This window comes from Bufo bufo, chromosome 4, assembly GCF_905171765.1.
Source record: "Bufo bufo chromosome 4, aBufBuf1.1, whole genome shotgun sequence".
NCBI classification, from domain to species: domain Eukaryota; kingdom Metazoa; phylum Chordata; class Amphibia; order Anura; family Bufonidae; genus Bufo; species Bufo bufo.
In genome coordinates, this window is record NC_053392.1 from 336,262,362 (window position 1) to 336,282,669 (window position 20,308).

At 43.7% G+C, this 20,308-nt stretch overlaps 1 protein-coding gene across 1 annotated transcript in view; it reads left to right on the plus strand.

The window, feature by feature from the left end:
- The window catches only part of LOC120999199, a 46,858-nt gene extending 27,174 nt beyond the window's left edge, over positions 1-19,684 (plus strand). The window contains exons 15-24 of the mRNA XM_040430073.1: positions 967-1,159; positions 2,976-3,106; positions 3,532-3,732; positions 5,496-5,617; positions 5,864-6,092; positions 6,196-6,395; positions 12,143-12,298; positions 15,920-16,013; positions 19,411-19,545; positions 19,673-19,684. Of these exons, the coding sequence (XP_040286007.1) occupies positions 967-1,159; positions 2,976-3,106; positions 3,532-3,732; positions 5,496-5,617; positions 5,864-6,092; positions 6,196-6,395; positions 12,143-12,298; positions 15,920-16,013; positions 19,411-19,545; positions 19,673-19,684 (1,473 nt within the window). The remainder of the gene's footprint in view (positions 1-966; positions 1,160-2,975; positions 3,107-3,531; positions 3,733-5,495; positions 5,618-5,863; positions 6,093-6,195; positions 6,396-12,142; positions 12,299-15,919; positions 16,014-19,410; positions 19,546-19,672) is intronic.
- The last annotated feature ends 624 nt before the right edge of the window (positions 19,685-20,308 follow it).

Consider the following 20,308-nt stretch of genomic DNA (forward strand, 5'->3'; position numbering starts at 1 on the left):
GCGGGTGTATTATGTGTGCAGTTTCTATCAATAGTGAAATCAGATATTGGTGCAATAGCATAACTGATGTCAATAGGATCTCAAGGGGAAGTGTAGAACCCTCAAGTATTGAAGTCCTGAAGCACAACTTACTTGTCATCAATATCTGATTGGTGCGGTCCGACTCCCAATGATCAACTGTCACAAATGGTATGGCCTCTTCCTCGTTCTGTCATGTAACCTCCATCAATGCTATCGTCTTTCTGTGTTTCAAGTTAATGGAATTGAGCTGCAATACCAAGCACAGCCGCTAGACCATGCACAATGCTGTGCTTGGTATAATGTAACTAGGCCACATCATTTGTCAAAGAGCTGCAGCCTTTTTAAACAGCTGATTTTTTTTTTTGGGGGGGGGGGGAGATGCTCTGGGTCAAACTCCCACCAATCAGATATTGATGGCCAGTCCTGAGGATAGGTCATCAATATTTAACTCATGGAAGACTTCGTCAAACCTGTGGAAATGAAACTCAGGTTTCCATCAAATTATTTTCAGAATTATATTATGGTATTAGATATTTTAAAGAGGGCTTTACCAATAAGACTGATGCTTTAGCTTCAAGTAATTGTGAATTACTTCAACTACCAGGGATTTAGTGAAAAGCATGCAGTAATCCTTGGAGCACTACAAAGATATAAGTATAAACTCCCATTAATCTGATAGAACATAATTAGCAAATACAACCACTAAGCAGAATACTGACTAGATAGTAGATTGATTAAATACACAAAGTAATAGCAGCAATTTGAATGATGTCATTATATAGAGTCCTCTTTCTGGTCTTTCTGAAAGTAATTACTTTTACATGTGATTTGATATACTTTTATATGACTGGTAATCCAGAATTGTTTTATAATCTGTAATATATCAAGTAATTGTTAGATGATTTGAATTGTGTTGTCTATGGCTGTTACTTATCTTACCACCAGGTTCATAGCGTACAGTTCATGGAGTTTTCAGAGATTGAGAATCACAATGACTTCTACACAGTTGAAGAAGGCATAGTTCACACTCAGGATCAGAGAGGAGCCTATGTGATGTATGATGCGGCACTTGAAGATCTAGAGAAATTACGAGATCAGTTGTTGTTGTTAACAACCCTTTATATTGAAAAAGATCGAAGTAAGATATTAAACATTATTATATTAACTTTAGCAATACTAGTAATGAGCAATCTTATTTTCTTATATACAAGTGGCAGATGTTTTGCATTGATGCACACAAAAATGTGCCACAAGAGAACAGAGCAATGAGAATGAATGAGGTTTTTGGAAAATCTCATATACTCAGTGCTGACTGAAAGTTGAAATTTTGCCAACATGCACCACTAGTAATTGTCCAGCAAAGAGATACAATGAGGTTTGCTAAAGGGACTCATAGGGCTCAGCACTCAGAACTTGTGCCCAGGATCCCAGGTTGCAGGACCACATCATGACAGCAGTCACTCTCTACCATTTCAACCTTTCGCACAAACAAATTGCTAAATTTGGGTTTGTCGCTGTGGTCTGCAAGTTCTGTGGTGTGAAGTATGTGTGGAGAGGGAAATTTATGTCCAAATCTTTGTGGAAACTCTCAAGATACTGTGTCTGTGTTTGTGTGTAAACCCCTGATATAGACCACTAATCTATCAGACAGCCTAATAAAAAATAAAAAATAAAAAAAAACTCTAAACCCAATTTTTACGTTTAACCATGCCCTGTTTGACCATAATAATTTTTAGTTCTATTGATCACATTAAATTTTCGGTAGAGCATGACACTTGAGTGTAGAGCTAAATGACAAACTTTATGCTGTTTTGCACAACTTGAACTGTATAGTGCAGTTCACGTGTGACTTTTTTTTCCCTCCTCATAAAAGTGTAAATCTTCTACTACAATATTGTTTTTTTATGGCCCTTTTATTGAAGGGATCAGGGATGACAGTGCTGTACTGAACATCAGTTGGAATGTGCCAACATGTGAAAGCTCCTACTTGGATACATTCCTCCACAGAATTCAGTTTAATACTGGCCTCACTGTTCTTTCATACAATTTCATTTAATAGAGAATGGTGTAAATAGCTAATTTCTAAATCACTTTATTTAAATAAACTTCCTGCGTCCACCTGAAAAAAAGCTGTAAAATCATGGCCACTAGGGGTCTCACTTCCACCTAATTTGCAGTCCACTTCCTGTTACTAGGCAAGATCCATCCCTGGTAACAGGGACACAGAAGACTGTTTACAGGAAGTGGGGGGAGGGGGGTGTCAGAGCCAGCTGAGATCCTGAGCTTGGTAAAAATAACTGACTCTGAATTCACAGGAGCCTCTTGTGTGTCTGAAAGTTTTATCTCCCCTTCCTTATCTGTTTTGTGAGCCCGGGAGATGAAAACAAACATACTGGGAAGTAAGGGAATGAACATCCCAGCAGTACAGTATTGGCAGATTACCTAGACTTGTTAGACCTAGACCCCTGCTTGTTAGAGAATTGCATCTAGCTGTGCAGATATAGAGAGGAATAATTAGGCTGCAAAAAATACATTAGGGAATCCCAAAAAAGACCTATTCCTTCACAGTTATGACTGTACAAAAAAAAAGCACAGCCATTATGCAAATATTTTGTTGAAGACTCAGGTATGCTTGTTAAAGTATGTAAAGAAGACACCTTTTAGTTAAAATATTGGCACAGCAGCCATAGGCCAATGTCTGCCATATCCAAGGATATTATAGCATTCATGGCTAAGCATAGAAGGACCTGCCTGCTGCTTCCATCCATGGTCTCCAGCCACATATGGCACTTTAGCATGCTTCTTGCCTACTCACACTTATTATTTTTATTTGATAATTGGTAATCTGATCTCAAATTGCACATGATTCCTGGATAAAACAATGTGGAGGCTGGCTTGATTGATGGTGTTATTAACCATTCATTAATTAGTATTTTATCTTTTTGACTTTCAAGGTTTCAAATTAAGTAAAAACGATGTGACTGATACTAATTTCTCAGACTGGGCACACATTAATGTGGACCGTTTCGCATTGCTGCTTGACCTGTGGACCTGGGAATGTTCTCTGTTAGAAAACAAACAGCAGGTATTTCATGGTATTTCTGGAACAAATTCTAGCCCTCCACTCCTATGGGTGTGAAAGTGAAAATGGGGGGACTATCCTGATAATTGATGATAACTGTTTATTGTCAAAAAAAATTAAGTATCAAAATACCTGCCTGGTGGCATCCTCTCCTGGCAGGTTCAGCTGCTTGCTGGGGGTCAGGAGCCTGAGCTACTGCAGCTCTTATAAGAAAGCAGTTGTCAAAGGTGAGACAACCCTGTTGGACCAAATTGTTTAGGTCAATGGGGTCAACTTTTTACATAACCAATTGCTATCTCTCAGTCATTGCACTGTCAGTGATCTATTCAAATGACCTTCCTGTCTGCAGCTAATGCTGTATGCTAATGCAGACAGTAGAATATAACTGTTTCCAAGATATGAATATCTTTGTAATGTTTTTTGCTTAGCTTGTTGACAGCTACTATGAAGCCTACCAGCACACTCTTGATCCAGAAGAGAGATTTGCTTTGGCACAAGTGATAACTGACATCATGTTTAGGCGCCCACGGTTTGACATTGGCTCCAGATACTTCTTGGAAGCTTATAAGGATGAATGTCAATGTCTGAGGCTTCATTTGCAGCTTGTCAAAGATGTTTTAAAAAGCCAGGTAAGCAAATCGACAGCACTTCGGGCATCTAAAAGTTTATCTTCTTTAATTGAGCCTACAGAAAATAATGGCTGAAATATTCTAAATCAGGCGTGCAAAATATGTCCGATTTCAGCATATAATTCAAAATAGCAATACTTTTAAGGACTGAATAGTTAGAGATAGGCTCAGACTGGCCCACAGGGGAACAGGTCAATCACTTGGTGGACCCCTGCGCAAGGTGGACACTGACTGCACTACATACAGATAGGCAGAATAAGCATCTCAACCAGCCTGTGGTAATATAAAAACTGGATAGATTATTTAACTACTACTAACAGTTTATTATTATAGATGCGTGAGAAGGCTAAGGAGACATCAAGGTACATTTTTGATAGTCTACTGTGTTATGTGCCACTTGTGCAGGGGGTGGGAGACTAGGGGCCACCTTGCACAGGGGCCCACTGGGGGATTCACCTACCTGTACCCCTGTGGGTCAGTCCGAACTTGCTGACAGGGTTTCCAGGACAGAACAGTCTGAGGCACATTCTATGCATCATTCTAGTAGTGAAAAAGTATGTGTTGGTGCAGTTTTACAGATTTGCTACTGGAAATCGGGTAATACTGGCATGTAGCTGTACAGCGGGCCCCAGAATGAATTTTACTGATGGGCCCTTATCATCCCAGTCTGACACTTTGTAGATTTAGGCCTCTTTTTTTCTGTTTACGTTCCGTTTTTTGCGTTCCGTATACGGAGCCATTCATTTCAATGGAAAAAACGTATTCCGTATTCCTTCTGTTTCCGTATTTCCGTTTTTCCATTCCGTTCAAAGATAGAACATTTCCTATTATTGTCCGCATAACGGACAAGGATAGTACTGTTCTATCAGGTGCCAGCTGTTCTGTTCCGCGAAAAACGGAATGCACATCCACAAAATGCTGAAAAAGCCATACGGTCGTGTGCAAGAGTCCTAAAGCTCATAGACTGTCCAGAGATACAAAAGGAATCAAAGGGAGAATCCCTGCTTTATTCACCATCCACCTAAGCCCTGTTTTTCCTTTGTGTCCCTTTGAGGTGCTTAAAATAGAGCATTATCAGTATTCAGTGCCCCTAATAGCAGTGACAATAGTGATTTTCATACTAGTGACACCCGGAATGTTGTCATAAGTGACAGCCACAGTCCCTCCTTATTAGTCCTTACCACAGTGCCAGCCAGAACCTTCCTCATTAAAGCAGGCCACAGCCTCCACTTTAGCACCAGCTACAGTGCTTCCATAACAGCATAACAGTACCGCTTCCCTACCCTCCATATCATTGTCAGCGGCAGTGCTCCTAGTTAGTGCTCTCAGCCAGAGTTACCGAGTTAGTGCCCCTTATTAATGCCACAAACAAACAATGCTCCACATTAATACATAACTACTTGACCACTAGTTCAGGCACTATAACCAAGTCCCCGAACATACCGGAGGACATAACGGGAGAACGGAGCGGCGCCCAGGGATAATAGTAAGTGCAGTGAGATCCCTGGGCGCCGCTGTATATGTCATGATACTTAGTTCACAATGTCAGGATCGGTGAAAGATCCTCTTTAAGCTCAAGCTACTTGGGTGATGGGGCAACACAATTTCTCAGTTTTTAATGTTAATAACAGTTTGTTACCATTTTTAGATAATTGTTGTAGGGATTTATCATTGAAGTTGATAGCAAGAAGTAAACAAGCTTCAAAGTGAAATGTCATTAATCCTTTTTTATTTATTTTTTATTTTACTTTTCATCTATGCAGATAGAAAATCAAAGGGAGTTTGTCCAGAAGGTTTGGCGGGATGGTCGAAAAGGGGGCATTTATGACTTTGGTCTTCCACTTAATATTGTAAAGAAGCCTCTTGTCTCGCTTAACACCAGCTGGTAAGTGTTTTTTTTCATGGTTCTTATAGATGCGGTATGTTTCAGAAAGTTGACACATTGAATGTTGAGAGTAACTATTGTTTGTGACATCGCAGCTATTTAAGTAGTTTGATTGCAGAAGCCAGGAACTTATAGATCAGGAGACTACTACTATCATTCTAGAGTGCATTCTACTAACAAGTCAAGTAAGTCAACTATTTAGTGGAAGTTCTAACATATTGTCATTTATTGTCCTCTTATCCACAGCCCTGATTTAAGAAATGTCTACCTCTTAGAATTCCATCCATCACTAGGAGTAACATACCTAATATCTTATACCCTGGAGCACATTTGTAAAGAGTTTCAGCATATCTGCAACACAAAGACACCAAGACAGTCTTACCTTGTAGAGAAAAGGGTCCTTCAGCTTGCACTTTCTGAATGGTCAGCTCCAAGAGACTTTCTGCAATCCTTTACAGCAAATCTGCACAAAGATGTAAGATATAGTGCTGTGTTTGCATGCATCATCCTTTATTAAATAACTGTAGCTATGAATTTCTGAGGTTATATTTTACATTATTTTTTTTTTTCTGTTATAGCTATTTGAAGAGGTGTTGATAGAAGATCCCATTTTGGTTAGAGAGATCTGCATGTCAGCACTGAACTCAGCTGATGAAGATAAAAAGCATGGCAGAGGAAAGCAAATCCATATCTTGGACACACTCAGCAAGATGCTAGAGCTCATCACTCTGCGTTACAGAATAATTGAGGCATCATTAGAAACGGCACTTCTCTCCAGGTCAGACAAATTTATCCAGACATCTCAAGGAGACCTAAGTTAATACAGTCATTATGGGGGAGATTTATTCATTCAATTGTACAAGGTCATCCTAACAAACAGAATTCATACTGAGTACCATACTTTTAACGTCAAAGGGTATTTTAAACTAGTTTTATTTAGCAAGCAAAAACAGTATGGTATATACCTCAGATCTTTGTAGACAACATATAGACACTTATACATAGCAAAGGTTAGAAAGCAAAACATCAAAGAAGTGCAATTGTTAGAGCAAACAATGGATGAAACAATAAAGAATATCAAATCTGACTTACAGAAGGATATGTCACGGCCGGAAATTGTGGAAATGTATGTTCATGGCACTTTCTGCAGACACGGTGAGAGAAGACGCACACCATGCCCCCCACACCTTCCGAAACTTTTGTGGGCAACTTCTATGCTTAGAAACCACATTCTCAAACAACACTATTTAGTTTACTAGAGCCTTTCATTGACTGAGACTAGGCGGCCGATCCCCCATCCAACATAATGCTATGGCCTTACGAGCCATAAAAATTGTTTCTCTTAAAAAAATCCTATTGTGGTGCGACCACTGGCCCTAAGGTATCACGCCCAATAGACAGAACTCAGGGCCCATTGGGACTGGGTGTACCAGGAGTTAAGAAAGAATATTTAACACTTATGTCCATAATATGTTCACGTAGCTACAGGACCACATGAGGCGCCAAAAATTGGCCTATGGGGCACTACATCTATGGCAATTAATATGACATAGTCGACCCATTTGGTACAATCTAGTCGGAGTGATGTAGCAAAGGTGCAGTATAAAGAGCTGGATCAACTTATTGTTAGCTGATGGAGAGACCAATAATGGAGATTCAAGAGCCTCCACCCAGTCTTCGCTAGATAAGGAGGGAATGTTTTCCATCCACTTAGCAGCTACCAGTAATGGTGTGGAAGATATTCTAGTATCTATTAAGTATGTGTACAACATAGATATTAGATCTCAAAGGCCTTGTGTGATATGAACAGCTTGAAGGGGATATACCAAAATCACTCTCAGGTCTCCTGTCAGCTGTGTCTGAATGGTATGCCGGAGCTGCAGGAACCTATAGAACAGGGGTACTCAACTAGTTTTATTAAAGGTCCACATACCTGGGTCTGCAGTCAGGTGAAGGTCCGAGCTGAACGCCAACAGTAAAGATGCCATGCGATCATGTGATCCATGCGCGTGGGGCGCTCTGACGTTATAGTGGAGCGCCCCGGGTAAGTCCCAGAATTAGTAATGGCCACATTAGTGCCCCAGTAAGAATAATGCCCCCAGTAAGAATAATGTCCCCATTAGTGCCCCCAGTAAGAGTAATGCCCCCATTAGTGCCCCCCTTCTCTGCTTTTGCAAAAAAATAAAATAATAATTAGCATTCACCTGGCTGCGGTGAACATTCGCTGCTGACTGCACGCTCAGGACCGGTGCTCCAACGTGATGACGTCTTGTAGGTCCTGTCTTGAGCTTCTAGTCAGCAGGGAGTGCTCTCCACAGCGTGAGCAAATGGAGGTGGAGGTACCGTAATTTTATTAATTTTTTTACTAGCACAAGTTGCGGTGGAGGTAACGGCTGTACTAATGGGCGTTCCATGATGGAAGCGCTCATTAGTAAGGGTACTTTCACACTTGCAGAAGGACGGATCCGACAGGCTGCTCACCCTGTCAGATCCATTTTGCCACTACTTCGCCGTGCGGCTGCTCTGTGCCCATCGACTATAATGGGGATGGGGGCAGAGCTACGTCGCAGCACGGTGAGAGGCCGCCAGACTAAAAGTACTACATGTCCGACTTTTTCGTCTGGCGGCCTCACGCCGTGCACTGCCATGCTGCACCGTAGCTCCACTCCCGCTATAGTCAATGGGGAGTGGCAGTCCGGCGAAATAGCGGCAGGACGGATCTGACAGGGTGAACAGCCTGTCGGATCCGTCCTGCCGCAAGTGTGAAAGTACCCTAACAGTCCTTACAGGAAAATTCTGGCACCGGCAAGGGAACTAAAATACCAGCCTTGCTGGTGAACTACTGGCCGGGTGGCAACCCAAGCCACAGAACAGACATATGATAGTTTTGTTCTGCATCCAATTCCCATTATTGGGGGATTGGATGCGGCCCCTTAATTACAATGGGGCCACAAGAGATGCAGACAGCACACTGTGTGCTGTCTGCATCTTTTCCCGCTCCATTGAAACTAAGGGGTCCGCATCCAATGCCCCAATAATCGGAATTGGATGCGGAACAAAACTATCATGGTTTGATGGGGCTTAATCACTTTATTTAATCAGGTTACCTTTAATTTTAAAGAAGATGGCCCAGGAGAGATGGGAACATGACACTGGAGTCAGTGACGTGTTCCCGCCTCTCTGTAGCCCTCTCCACGCACCCCTTACTTTCCAAATGTGACATTTATTTCATTGGTGGCAGCGGTGATGTCCCTCCCCTCTCCAGCAGCACATAAGTGTCCTTTGGAGCTTGAAGCTCCCTTATGTGCTGCCGCTGCTGCAGGGGAGGAGGGACCTGTGAGCGCACTGAGGGAGAAAGCTCCCTCCACCTGCAGGTGTCGGATGAAAGCGCTGGTGCCTGCATGTGGAGGGAGCCGTCTCTCACTGCGCCCCTGGGAAGGAGGAAGTTTGCCGGTAAGCTCCGCCTCTTGCACGTACCAGAGTGTGCAGGAGGAGGAGCGCTATATGTGGAGGGAGCCGGCCTGTCTCACTGCGCTCTGGGACAGGAGGAAGTGCGCCGGTAAGCTCCTCCTCCTGCACGGCACAGTGTGCAGGAGATAGTGATGGGAAGTTCGGATCTTTTAGGTGAATCGGTTCATTTGAATCAGCTCATTCGGATCAGAATCGGATCTTCGGTTCACTTGGCGAGTCAGACTGCTGAGCTGACTCGCAAGTGAACTGAAGACTCTAGGTGCCGGTGCGCATGCGCAGCTGCTGACTCAGTCAGTGACACTGCAGTGAGTCGGCTCTTCAGCTCTCTGAAGTTGAACTCGTCTCTGATTAGTATTGAGTGAGTCAGGAAGAGTGATTTTTTTATAGTAAAGGGAAGCTGAGGCTGACGTTGGACAGGCGGACAGGAGGAAGCTGTCACTGTGGTGTGCAATGTGAATTGTTGTCTGTTGTGCATTGTTCCCCACAGTGACAACAGTCTGACACTGACAGTAGTACAACCAACCAAGTGATGTGAAATGTGAATGCACAGGGAAAACTATGTGCTGAACTGTGTCATCTGTCCCTTCTCTTATCTCTCTGCTCCTGTCCCTTAATCTTATCACTGCTGCAACAAGAGCCGACAGCCTCATTGTAACCTGTTCTACAGTCTGACTCACGGCTCTTTTAACTCAATGAATCGAATGAGTCAGGCTACTTTCACACTAGCGTTGTTTTAATCCGGCGTTCAATTCTGACACCGGAACTGCCCGCCGGATCCGGAAAAACGTGTGAAAACGGATTACATTTGAATCCTGATCAGGATTTTGATCACAATGAAAAAATGCATTGGAAAAAACGGATCCGCCATTTAGGGACTTTAACTTTTTTTTCACATTTTTCGGGTTTAACATGCAAAAGCCGGATTCGTTTTGACTGAACACACAGTGCCAGATCCGGCGTTAATGCAAGTCAATGGGAAAAAGGCCTGATCCGGCGTTCAGTCAAAGTGTTCAGGCTTTTTGGCCGGAGGTAAAAATACAGCATGCTACGTTTTTCTGAAAAGCCTGATCAGTCAAAAAGACTGAACTGAAGACATCCTGATGCATCCTGAAGGACTGACTCTCCATTCAGAATGCATGGGGATAAAACTGATCAGTTCTTTTCCGGATTTGAGTCCCTAGGACGGAACTCAGCGCCGGAAAAGAAAAACGCTAGTGTGAAAGTACCCTAATAACTGAGTCGGATCTTTAGATTCTTTTGACTCATTCCATTCATTTAGACTCCCTGACCCTGCACTACTCCGAGGACTCGAGTCAGAGCTGCTAGTGTGCTGTGCTGGCCTCGCCCCCTCAGCTCTGGTCGGTGATTGGTTGGTGGGCGGGGAGGGGTGGGGCTGGCAGAAGCCAGCTTCCACTCTAAGATCATATTACGCTCCTCCCGAGTCCCTCCCTCAGGCTCCTGCTGCCAGCGTGAGGTGAGCGTCTCTGTCAGCATTGCTGTGTGCTGTGACTGAGCTGCCGGTTCAAACGGATCGGATCACTCTGAACTGAATCGATTGGAGGAGCGCTCTGAAGGATGGCCGGGGTCCGGACAACTGGCGGCCGCGGTCCGTATTTGGACCGCGGTCCGCCAGTTGAGTACCCCTGCTATAGAAACTATTCCGGTATACACCATATAGGTCCTGAACTTGCCTAAATGATAGCATAGTGCCATCCTTATATACTGGTATATCCCCTACTGACCGTATCCCATGTCTCTGCCAGAAGTCACCCACTCCAGAGTGTACAACTCACTAAACAGAATATTGTCCCACAGGGGAGCCACTGAAGGCATGTCCCTATAAGGGCTCATGCACACGACCGTATGCCCTCTGAGACATACGGTCCTTGAGCAGGCCATATGTCCCAGAGCAGCATACATTGTGCGCACGTGAGCGCACAGCATCATAGATTACTATGATGCTGTGCGCATCGGGCGGCCCGCGGGACTATTGTCCTGCACTCATAAGATCATAAGTAGCCTATGATGCTGTGCGCTCCCGTGCGCACGATGTATGCAGCTCCGGGACATATGGCCTGCTCACGGACCATATGTCTCGGAGGGCATACAGTCGTGTGCATGAGCCCTAATAATGCAGTTCCTTCGCCGCCTTCCAAACTTGATTAGCCAGGCGGAGCAGGGGCAGAGGCCTACCAGATACCCCAGAAATCCCCTCCAAGGCAGGCCAGAGAGACCTAAGCCTTAGATGCTTTCTCTGCAATTACTCAGAATTAGGGAGGTTGGAGTTGGTAATCCATGAATACAGGTCAAAGGGTATTTTATGGTGTTAAAAATAAATGTTAACACATAAAAATACAGTGATCTCCATTAAAAAGAGACCAAATAGATATAAAGCAATTATCATATCAAAACAACACACTAATAGAGCAAGAAAGAACATTTAAAAAAAAACAATTTCCTCTCTGCAGGCTCTAATTCTCAGTTCTCCCTGAGCTAGTGGGTAGAGGCTAACTGTTATGTCTCCTATACACAGCTAATGGAAAAAACAGGAGCTTCTGGTCCCTAACTCTCTCACTCGTTCAAAATCACTTAGAAGCTCTGAGCAGTAGTGATGTGAATAAAACTCATGGGGTGAGATAGAAAACTTGCTTTTCGCATTGACAGCCTTTGTATGTGAGTCTGTATGTCTGTCTCCTTCACTGCAGCTCATTTCCCTGCCTCTCTTCATAGACTGCTATGGGCAGCTGTAATCTGGTCCTTTAGTGAGCTGACAGTTAATGTTTGTCTCTCGAGATGGGGTTTAGAGAGAATTCAGGGTGAATGTTGGTTTACTAGGGGGAGGACCTGATAACAGGAAAAAGATTAATTTTCTCCACCAACATATTGCAGTTTTTGAAAGGTTAGTGACCATTTAAGCACTGTTGGGAACCATATGCAGTGCTAATGTGATTTCCATATCATTCATTCTGAGCTAGAGAAATAACATAATAAATGTGTGTATAGGTGTGATATTTTAAGCATATTCATTGATAAGATTCCTTGATTGTATCTTAGGACATATTTAAAGTTTGCTGAAGAGATGGGATTTAATCAGTTTCATCTGTACTTAAGACCAGTCCAGTTTGAATTTGCATCACACAAGGATCAAGGGGAGCAAAAGCCCCCTATGTTCATCACGTCTCTCATTGAAGATGACAGCTGTGTGGACAGGTAAGTAAAGATGTAGTGCCTGGTTAAACACAGCATAGCATAGTGCACGTGGATGGTCAAATCCAGCATATAGTAGAATGGAATCCCCTACACTTGCTTTAGCTAGTCAAAGCGAGTGCCAATGATTCCTTTCTACTATATGTTAGTCCAGTAAAGATGATCTTCAATAGGTATTCCAGTTTTTGCTAATAAATATTAGTCCTTGTTTAATGAAAATGTATGCAATTTTCAGGTATACTTTCTGTATCAACTCCTCTTGGTTTTCAAGATCTCTGCTTGCTGTATTCAATAGGAATATTCATTGTTTACTTCCATAGGATGAAAATCTGTTCATGTGTATTATGTTGTGGAATTGTCATAGATATTAAACGCAAATGTCTACATTCAATGCCAAAGAAAACTTCAACACCCTTACAATACACTTTTTTTTTTAAAACACTTCCTTTGATCCCAAAAAGGGTTATTAATGTGAGAACATAATCTAGTTAAACCTTAAATTGTGCAATGAGTATGGTATACTTTGTTACTTTCAGATAGTCCTGCATGGTTTTGGGTTGATATTCGCCAATTATCTGTTGTTTTTTTAACTCAGGCAGGTCTTTTGTTCTTAAACATTTGTAGCTCTTCAGACTCATATAAATTAAACTGGAAGTGTATTTTTGGGTCCTGATACTATGAAATATCGTTATAGTCTACTCTACCGGTTTTATGGTGTAAGTTATCTTAAAGGTGTCATCCAGGAATTTGATATTGATGACCCATCCTCAAGGTAGTCCAAGTAGCAATGGTACTGCCCACCTTATGGTTCAAAGGTGTTCACAAAAAGGGCTCTTCAGCCCGCTAATTAATAAAAAATAATTTTGCAGCACACTTCTTGATGCAATGTGAGTCACATTTATTAAATCACAAAAGGGTTAATCCATATAACAAAGGCAGATCGTTCTCAGCATGTATAAAAAATTCAGATTCCTTTAGGCAACATTTAGGTCAAACAGAGTCTAGGATAAGCAGAAGACAGGAGCGAAAGCGGCTAGGTGAGAGACCACCATCCTCAGGGTAGGTCATCAATATCACATCAGCTGGGGTCCGACTCCTGGCATCTCTCTGATTAGCTGCAGTTTCTTCACAGTTTACCAAGCACAGCGCCATACATTGTATAGTGACTGCACTTGGTATTGCAGCCCAGGCCCATTCACTTGAATTGGACTGAGCTGCTCCTAGACCACATGACAGATGTTGCTCAAATACTTTTATTGAAAAGATCCAATAAAAAGGACATTATATAACAACGTCAAAGTATATCAAGTTGCGGGCATGGTACAACATTGTATGCATTACACAATTTCAGAATAAAACAGAGTATGAATGGTACTTTCTGGCACATTTTATCTCCAATAAAGAAAAAAAAAAGAGGAATAATAAGGCGGAACCAATTTTGAAAGGCTTGTGAACCCTTAAATAGGATCCAAGTGGTCCAAATCTTAAAGTGTAATTTTCATTATTTATTCCCTAATGGTATAGTACACCCTGCTGTATAAGTACTTTTGTGCTTTAAAATGTAATCATTTTCAGTTTTACCTGATAATAACTCCCACAAATGTGTGCTACTTTCCTATTCTGCTGCGCTCTTCTCACAGCGTTGTCATGGGCAGGCCGTCTCCTCTCTGATATAAACAAGAGTCGGGGAGAGCACTGGGAGGAGGATCACAGCCCTGAGTGCCTGGGCTAGAGCAGAAGGTGGAGGGAGGAGGGCTGCTTTAGATGCTGCTATCTCCTGAATGGTAGCAGCTAGAAACATGCAACTGGTCTTGTTTGAAAGCTGAAATGGTCCACTTTAAGGTATTTCTCAGTTACCCCCTCATCTTCTGCTGTGATTTCCTCAATTCAGTGGAGCTGCTCAAATGTGTCTAACCATTCTCTAAGGGGTCATGTACAGAAAGACTTCCAATATCTGGATACAACCAGGCGAGCGGCCTGTAGAAAAAAAAATATCAGGAGGTCTTTTTTCAGGGTGGGGATGGATCCTGGGAGAATATAAAGAATAGCTTCCTCAAGGGTCCATTGCGAAACACTTCAGCCCCCATTTCAGGGTGGGGATGGATCCTGGGAGAATATAAAGAATAGCTTCCTCAAGGGTCCATTGCGAAACACTTCAGCTTATCTGGTTGTACAGATCATTCAGGGCCCTCCAGAAGGGTGCAACACGAACACACTGCCACCAAATGTGGGACATATTACCAACTTCTCTGCCGCAGTGCCAGCATAGATCTGAACATGAGGGGTAAAATGAATGTAGTATGGCAGGAGTCCTGTACCATCTGGAAATTATCTTAAAGTTCTTCTCCTGGAGTCTGCAGCTAATAGACGACTATGCGATAGAATGAGCGTCCTCTCCCATTGATCCATTGTAAAAGATCTCCCTAATTCTCTCTCCCAAGCCGACACATATGGCAGAGAAGATGGAGTTCCCCAGGAGCAATCTGTAGACCAGAGACACCAGATGCGTGGGTGGGGTGGATTGAAGGCAAGTAGATTCAAAAGGGGTGAGGTCCCTAGAAAGAGTCGAAAGGGGGCCTAGAGAGGAAAGAAAGCTCTTGAGTCTGGCATATTGATACCACGCCCCTCTACTTCTCCCCCCCAGGGAATGAGTCAAGTGGGCGTATGACTGAGTCCTTGAGAAAGTGATGCACCCGAGGATTGTTTTCTCTCAGAAGACCTAGCATCGCCAGTTGCCCCATTCCGAGAGGGAAATCCGGGTTATCAAATACAGGAGTCATGGGTCCCAGGTGGGTGGTAAGGCCTAGAGACACCGCATGCCTATCACAGATTTCTAATATTCCCATTGTCAGCGAGGGGAGGTGTGGGGGTCTATCCGACTTTATTAAGCCAAAGCAGGTCTTGAACAGGCCATCCCACTTCCTGCCTCTCAAACTGGGTCCATCTTTTAGATGATCCAAAGTGAAACCAATCCAGGACATACGAGAAGATTGCGGCTTTATGGTAAAGTTGTAAGTCAGAAAGACCCACCCCCTCCCCATAGCTTAGAACGGGTCAGGAATCGTATACCTAGTCTAGGGGATGTACCTGCTCAAACAAAATCCAAGAACATTGAGCGAAAGGACTTGAAGAATTTAGTTGGTAAAGGGATAGGGATAACTCTAAAGAAGTATAGTATTCGAGGAAGGATGGCCGTGTGACAGATGTATGGCACTCATGGAACACCTCTTTGAACAGCTGATCAGCAGGAGTCCTGGGGGTTGGACCCCTTGACGATTTGATATTGATCACCTATCCTGAGTTTAGGCCATCAATATCAAATTCCTGGATAACCCCTTTTAAATATGTTGGGCTGCATGGGCCCTGCTACCTCCCACCCAGGCTTTTAGAAGAGTGATGAGCATGTTAAAATGTCACAAATATTTGTATAAAAGCGTACCTAACACAAAAATGTGCGACTTTTGTACCCTAGAAAAGGGCTGTAGAATTATTCATAAATTCCTCACTTTGTGTATACTTGAAGATGCCTGTACCCGAGTAATACGGATTTCCTTCCATTGTCATATTATATTATGTCTAGTGTCATTTAGGTGTACCATCATACTTTCATTTTTCTCCATTAAGATATTCACCATCATCACAACTCCTTGCTATTCATGAGGTTGATGATAATCAGATTGGGAAATTCAGTTTTTTTACAAGAGAAGGTATAATGCAGGTGAGCTGCCCATACAAGTAAGATTACAGTAATATGGACATTACTATCTGGGTGTGTCTAAATTCAGTCATGTTAAAATTAGTCAATGAGTCATGTGTCAATGATTTGCCATTCCTCTGTATTCATAGAAACCATAGTAAGAAATAAAGATCCATCAGCAGCAGCTATGGCCGGTCGCTCCTCTTACTGGTAAGTGAAAGGTCTGTTCTATAAGCAATGCGCCGCACAGACCTTTCACTTACCAGTAGGAGGAGCGCCCGGCCGGTCACAGACAGCGCAGGTAAGTATAATGCTTCTAAAATTGCTAAATAACCATGGCAGCCAGGACTGCAGTAGCGTCTTGGCTGCCGTGGTAACCGATCGGAGCCCCAGCGATTAAACTGGGACTCCGATCGGAACTCTCTGCTGCCACCAATGATGGGGGGGGGGGTGATTTTAATTAGGGGGGGGAGAGAGGGGAGGCTGCACTGGCGACCAATGAATTTAATACTGGGGAGGGAGGGGGGCCGCACTGGCCACCAATGAATTTAATACTGGGGAGGGAGGGGGGGCCGCACTGGCCACCAATGAATTTAATACTGCGGAGGGAGGGGGGGGCCGCACTGGCCACCAATGAATTTAATACTGGGGAGGGATGGGGGCCGCACTGGCCACCAATGAATTTAATACTAGGGAGGGGGGGCCGCACTGGCTACCAATGAATTTAATACTGGGGAGGGAGGGCGGGGGGGCCGCACTGGCCACCAATGAATTTAATACTGGGGAGGGAGGGGGGGCCGCACTGGCCACCAATGAATTTAATACTAGGGAGGGGGGGCCGCACTGGCTACCAATAAATTTAAAACTGGGGAGGGAGGGGGGTCTGGCCCCTGCTGCCTGGCAGCACCTGATCTCTTACAGGGGGCTATGATACGCACAATTAACCCCTCAGGTGCGCCACCTGAGGGGTTAATTGTGCGGATCACAGCCCCCTGTAAAAGATCAGGTGCTGCCAGGCAGCAGGGGGCCGTTATGTCCACAGTTCTTAGTATATTCTAACTTGAAGCGTCCCCATCACTATGGGAACGCCTCTGTGTTAGAATATACTGTCGGATCTGAGTTTTCACGATCTAACTCAAATCCGATGGTATATTCTAACATAGAGGCGTTCCCATGGTGATGGGGACGCTTCAAGTTAAAATATACCATCGGATTGGAGAAAACTCCGATCCGATGGTATATTAATAGGGACTCCTGACTTTACATTGAAAGTCAATGGGGGACGGATCCCCTTGCAATTGCACCATATTGTGTCAACGTCAAACGGATCCGTCCCTATTGACTTGCATTGTAAGTCAGGACGGATCCGTTTGGCTCCGCACGGCCAGGTGGACACCAAAACGCTGCAAGCTGCGTTTTGGTGTCCGCCTCCAGAGCGGAATGGAGGCGGAACGGAGCCAAACTGATGCATTCTGAACAGATCCTTATCCATTCAGAATGCATTGGGGATGAACGGATCAGTTCGGGGCCGCTTGTGAGAGCCCTCAAACGGATCTCACAAGCGGAACCCCAAACGCAAGTGTGAAAGTAGCCTTATATTAAACTTAATGGAGTGAATGTTGCACTTGACATGCGACTTGCGACACAAAATCCAGCATGTCTGGATTTTTTGCAACTGTCGCAGTCGCAGCATGTCAAATGTCGCGCGAAACTTGTCGCCATGTAACCGTATCCTTAAACTCTGGCCACCTATTCAGCCTCCCAAATTCAGAACAGCAAACATTCTGGTTGTCATACTGGTTCTCCTTCCAGCCAGGTTCACTTCTGGCTTTCGCTTAAAAAAAACTGCATCAAAAACAGCAGTGGTGTTTTTAGGAGTAAAAAAACAAACAAAACAAACCATTTTTTTATCTAGCATGGTGGCTCAGTGGTTAGCATTGGTACCTTGCAGTGCTGGGGTCCTCAGTTCAAATCCAATTAAGGACAACATCTGCATGAAGTTTGTATGTTCTCCCCGTGCTTGTGTAGGTTTCCTCTGGGTACTCCGGTTTTCTCCCACACTCCAACAAGACATACTAATAGGAAATTTAGATTTCCCCAGATGGTGGCGCACACAGACGGAGTGGCTTGGAGCTCTCAGGGCTCGGCTACCATAATGCAGTTTTGTTGTATAACTACAATGAAAATAGTAAAAGTTTCTTTCTAATTATTTTAAGGAAGAATTCTCCTTAAAGGGGTTGACATATTTGGACATTTATGGCATATCAATAGAATATGCTATAAATGTCCAATAGGTGCTGCTCCTACCTCTGGGACCCGCTCCTGTCTCAGGATAGCACACTGCAGATGTGCAGTGGGACTTCTGAAAGAGCAGTGAACTGAGAGGACGCTGCCCATGCGTGGCCGCCCCTCCATTTACTGCGAAGGGACTTCCAGTGCTTTGCAAGTCCCATGGCAGTGAATGGAGAAAGCCGCTCCTACGTAGCTTGCCGTCCATTAATGGTGGAGCCCTATTCTTGTGATCGCAGCAGGTGCCAGAGGAGTGGCCATAAATGTCCAAATGGGAATACCCATTTAATCCCATTACTATGAAAAGAAAGCTGTCAATTACTTCTTTCTACCATGTAGTACTCCTGAAGTTAGGCTACTTTCACACTTGCGGCAGAGAGATCCGGCAGGCAGTTCCGTCGCCGGAACTGCCTGCCGGATCAGGCAAAATGTATGCTAACTGATGGCATTAGTAAGACTGATCAGGATCCTGATCAGTCTTAAAAATGCCTGATCAGTCGAAAAAATGCATTGAAATGCCGGATCCGTCTTTCCGGTGTCATCCGGCAAAAACGGATCCGGCATTTATTTTTTCACCTTTTTTTCAGTCTGCGCATGCGCATACCGGAACGACGGATCCGGCATTCCGGTATTCTGAATGCCGGATCCGGCACTAATACATTCCTATGGGAAAAAATGCCTGATCCGGCGTTCAGGCAAGTCTTCAGTTTTTTTAGCCGGAGATAAAACCGTAGCATGCTACGGTTTTATCTTTTGCCTGATCAGTCAAAACGACTGAACTGAAGACATACTGATGCAAACTGAACGGATTACTCTCCATTCAGAATGCATGGGGACATACCTGATCAGTTCTTTTCCGGTATAGAGCCCCTGTGACGGAACTCTATGCCGGAAAAGAACAACGCAAGTGTGAAAGTAGCCTTAGCAGGAACAGTTCATTTTCAAGTTGTCTATGCTTTTTATATGAGGTGTTGCTCATAGAGTCATTGTGCTGAAGGTTGATATTATTGCCTATAGTTACAACTGAAATATCTAGGCACTGTTATTTTGTATATCCACTAATGTACTGTCCTGGGATTAGCAGAATTGATCTGTTTTACTTCAGTTTTACTTTGTATTTGCTTTCAAGTTACTGAATAAACGTGGAGCAGAAAATCTGCAGGTGGTGCTTGCCTGTCAAGTAATCCAGAAGAATGCCCTCCTAGCTGCCAACCAGCTGGCTTCATTTTGTTATATGTCATCCTGGAGCTCCCTGGATATGAAGGTTAGCAATGATACAAATTGGCTAGTAATTAGTAACCTAGATACTTACTGACTTTCAACAACATACGGTACATTCAGATCTATATAATATCCATTTATATTTTTGTGTAAATTCTTTACGTTTTCAGAAAACAAAATAAACAGGTTGAACCGTAACTTCTCGTTTGCAAGAATAAGTAGATAGACAAGTATCACTGAATAGGAATATTGGTTATGCATCAATATCCAATATCTGGACAAGGTAAAGAAAAAGTATTGTAAAACCATGTAAAATAGAGCCTTAGGCCTCTTTCACACGGGCGAGTATTCCGCGCAGGTGCAATGCGGGAGGTGAACGCATTGCACCCGCACTGAATCCCAACCCATTCATTTCTATGGGGCTGTGCACACGAGCGGTGAAAATCGCAGCATGCTCTATATTGTGCGTTTTTCACGTAACGCAGGCCCCATAGAAATGAATGGGGTTGCATGAAAATCGCAAGCATCCGCAAGCAAGTGCGGATGCGGTGCGATTTTCACGCCCGGTTGCTAGGAGACAATCGGGATGGGGACCCGATCATTATTATTTTCCCTTATAACATGGTTATAAGGGAAAATAATAGCATTCTGAATACAGAATGCATAGTACAATAGCGCTGGAGGGGTTAATTTTTTATTTTTTTTAAATTAACTCACCTTAATCCCACTTGATCGCAAAGCCCGGCATCTCCTTCTGTCTTTATCTTAGCTGTGTGCAGGAAAAGGACCTGTGGTGATGTCACTCC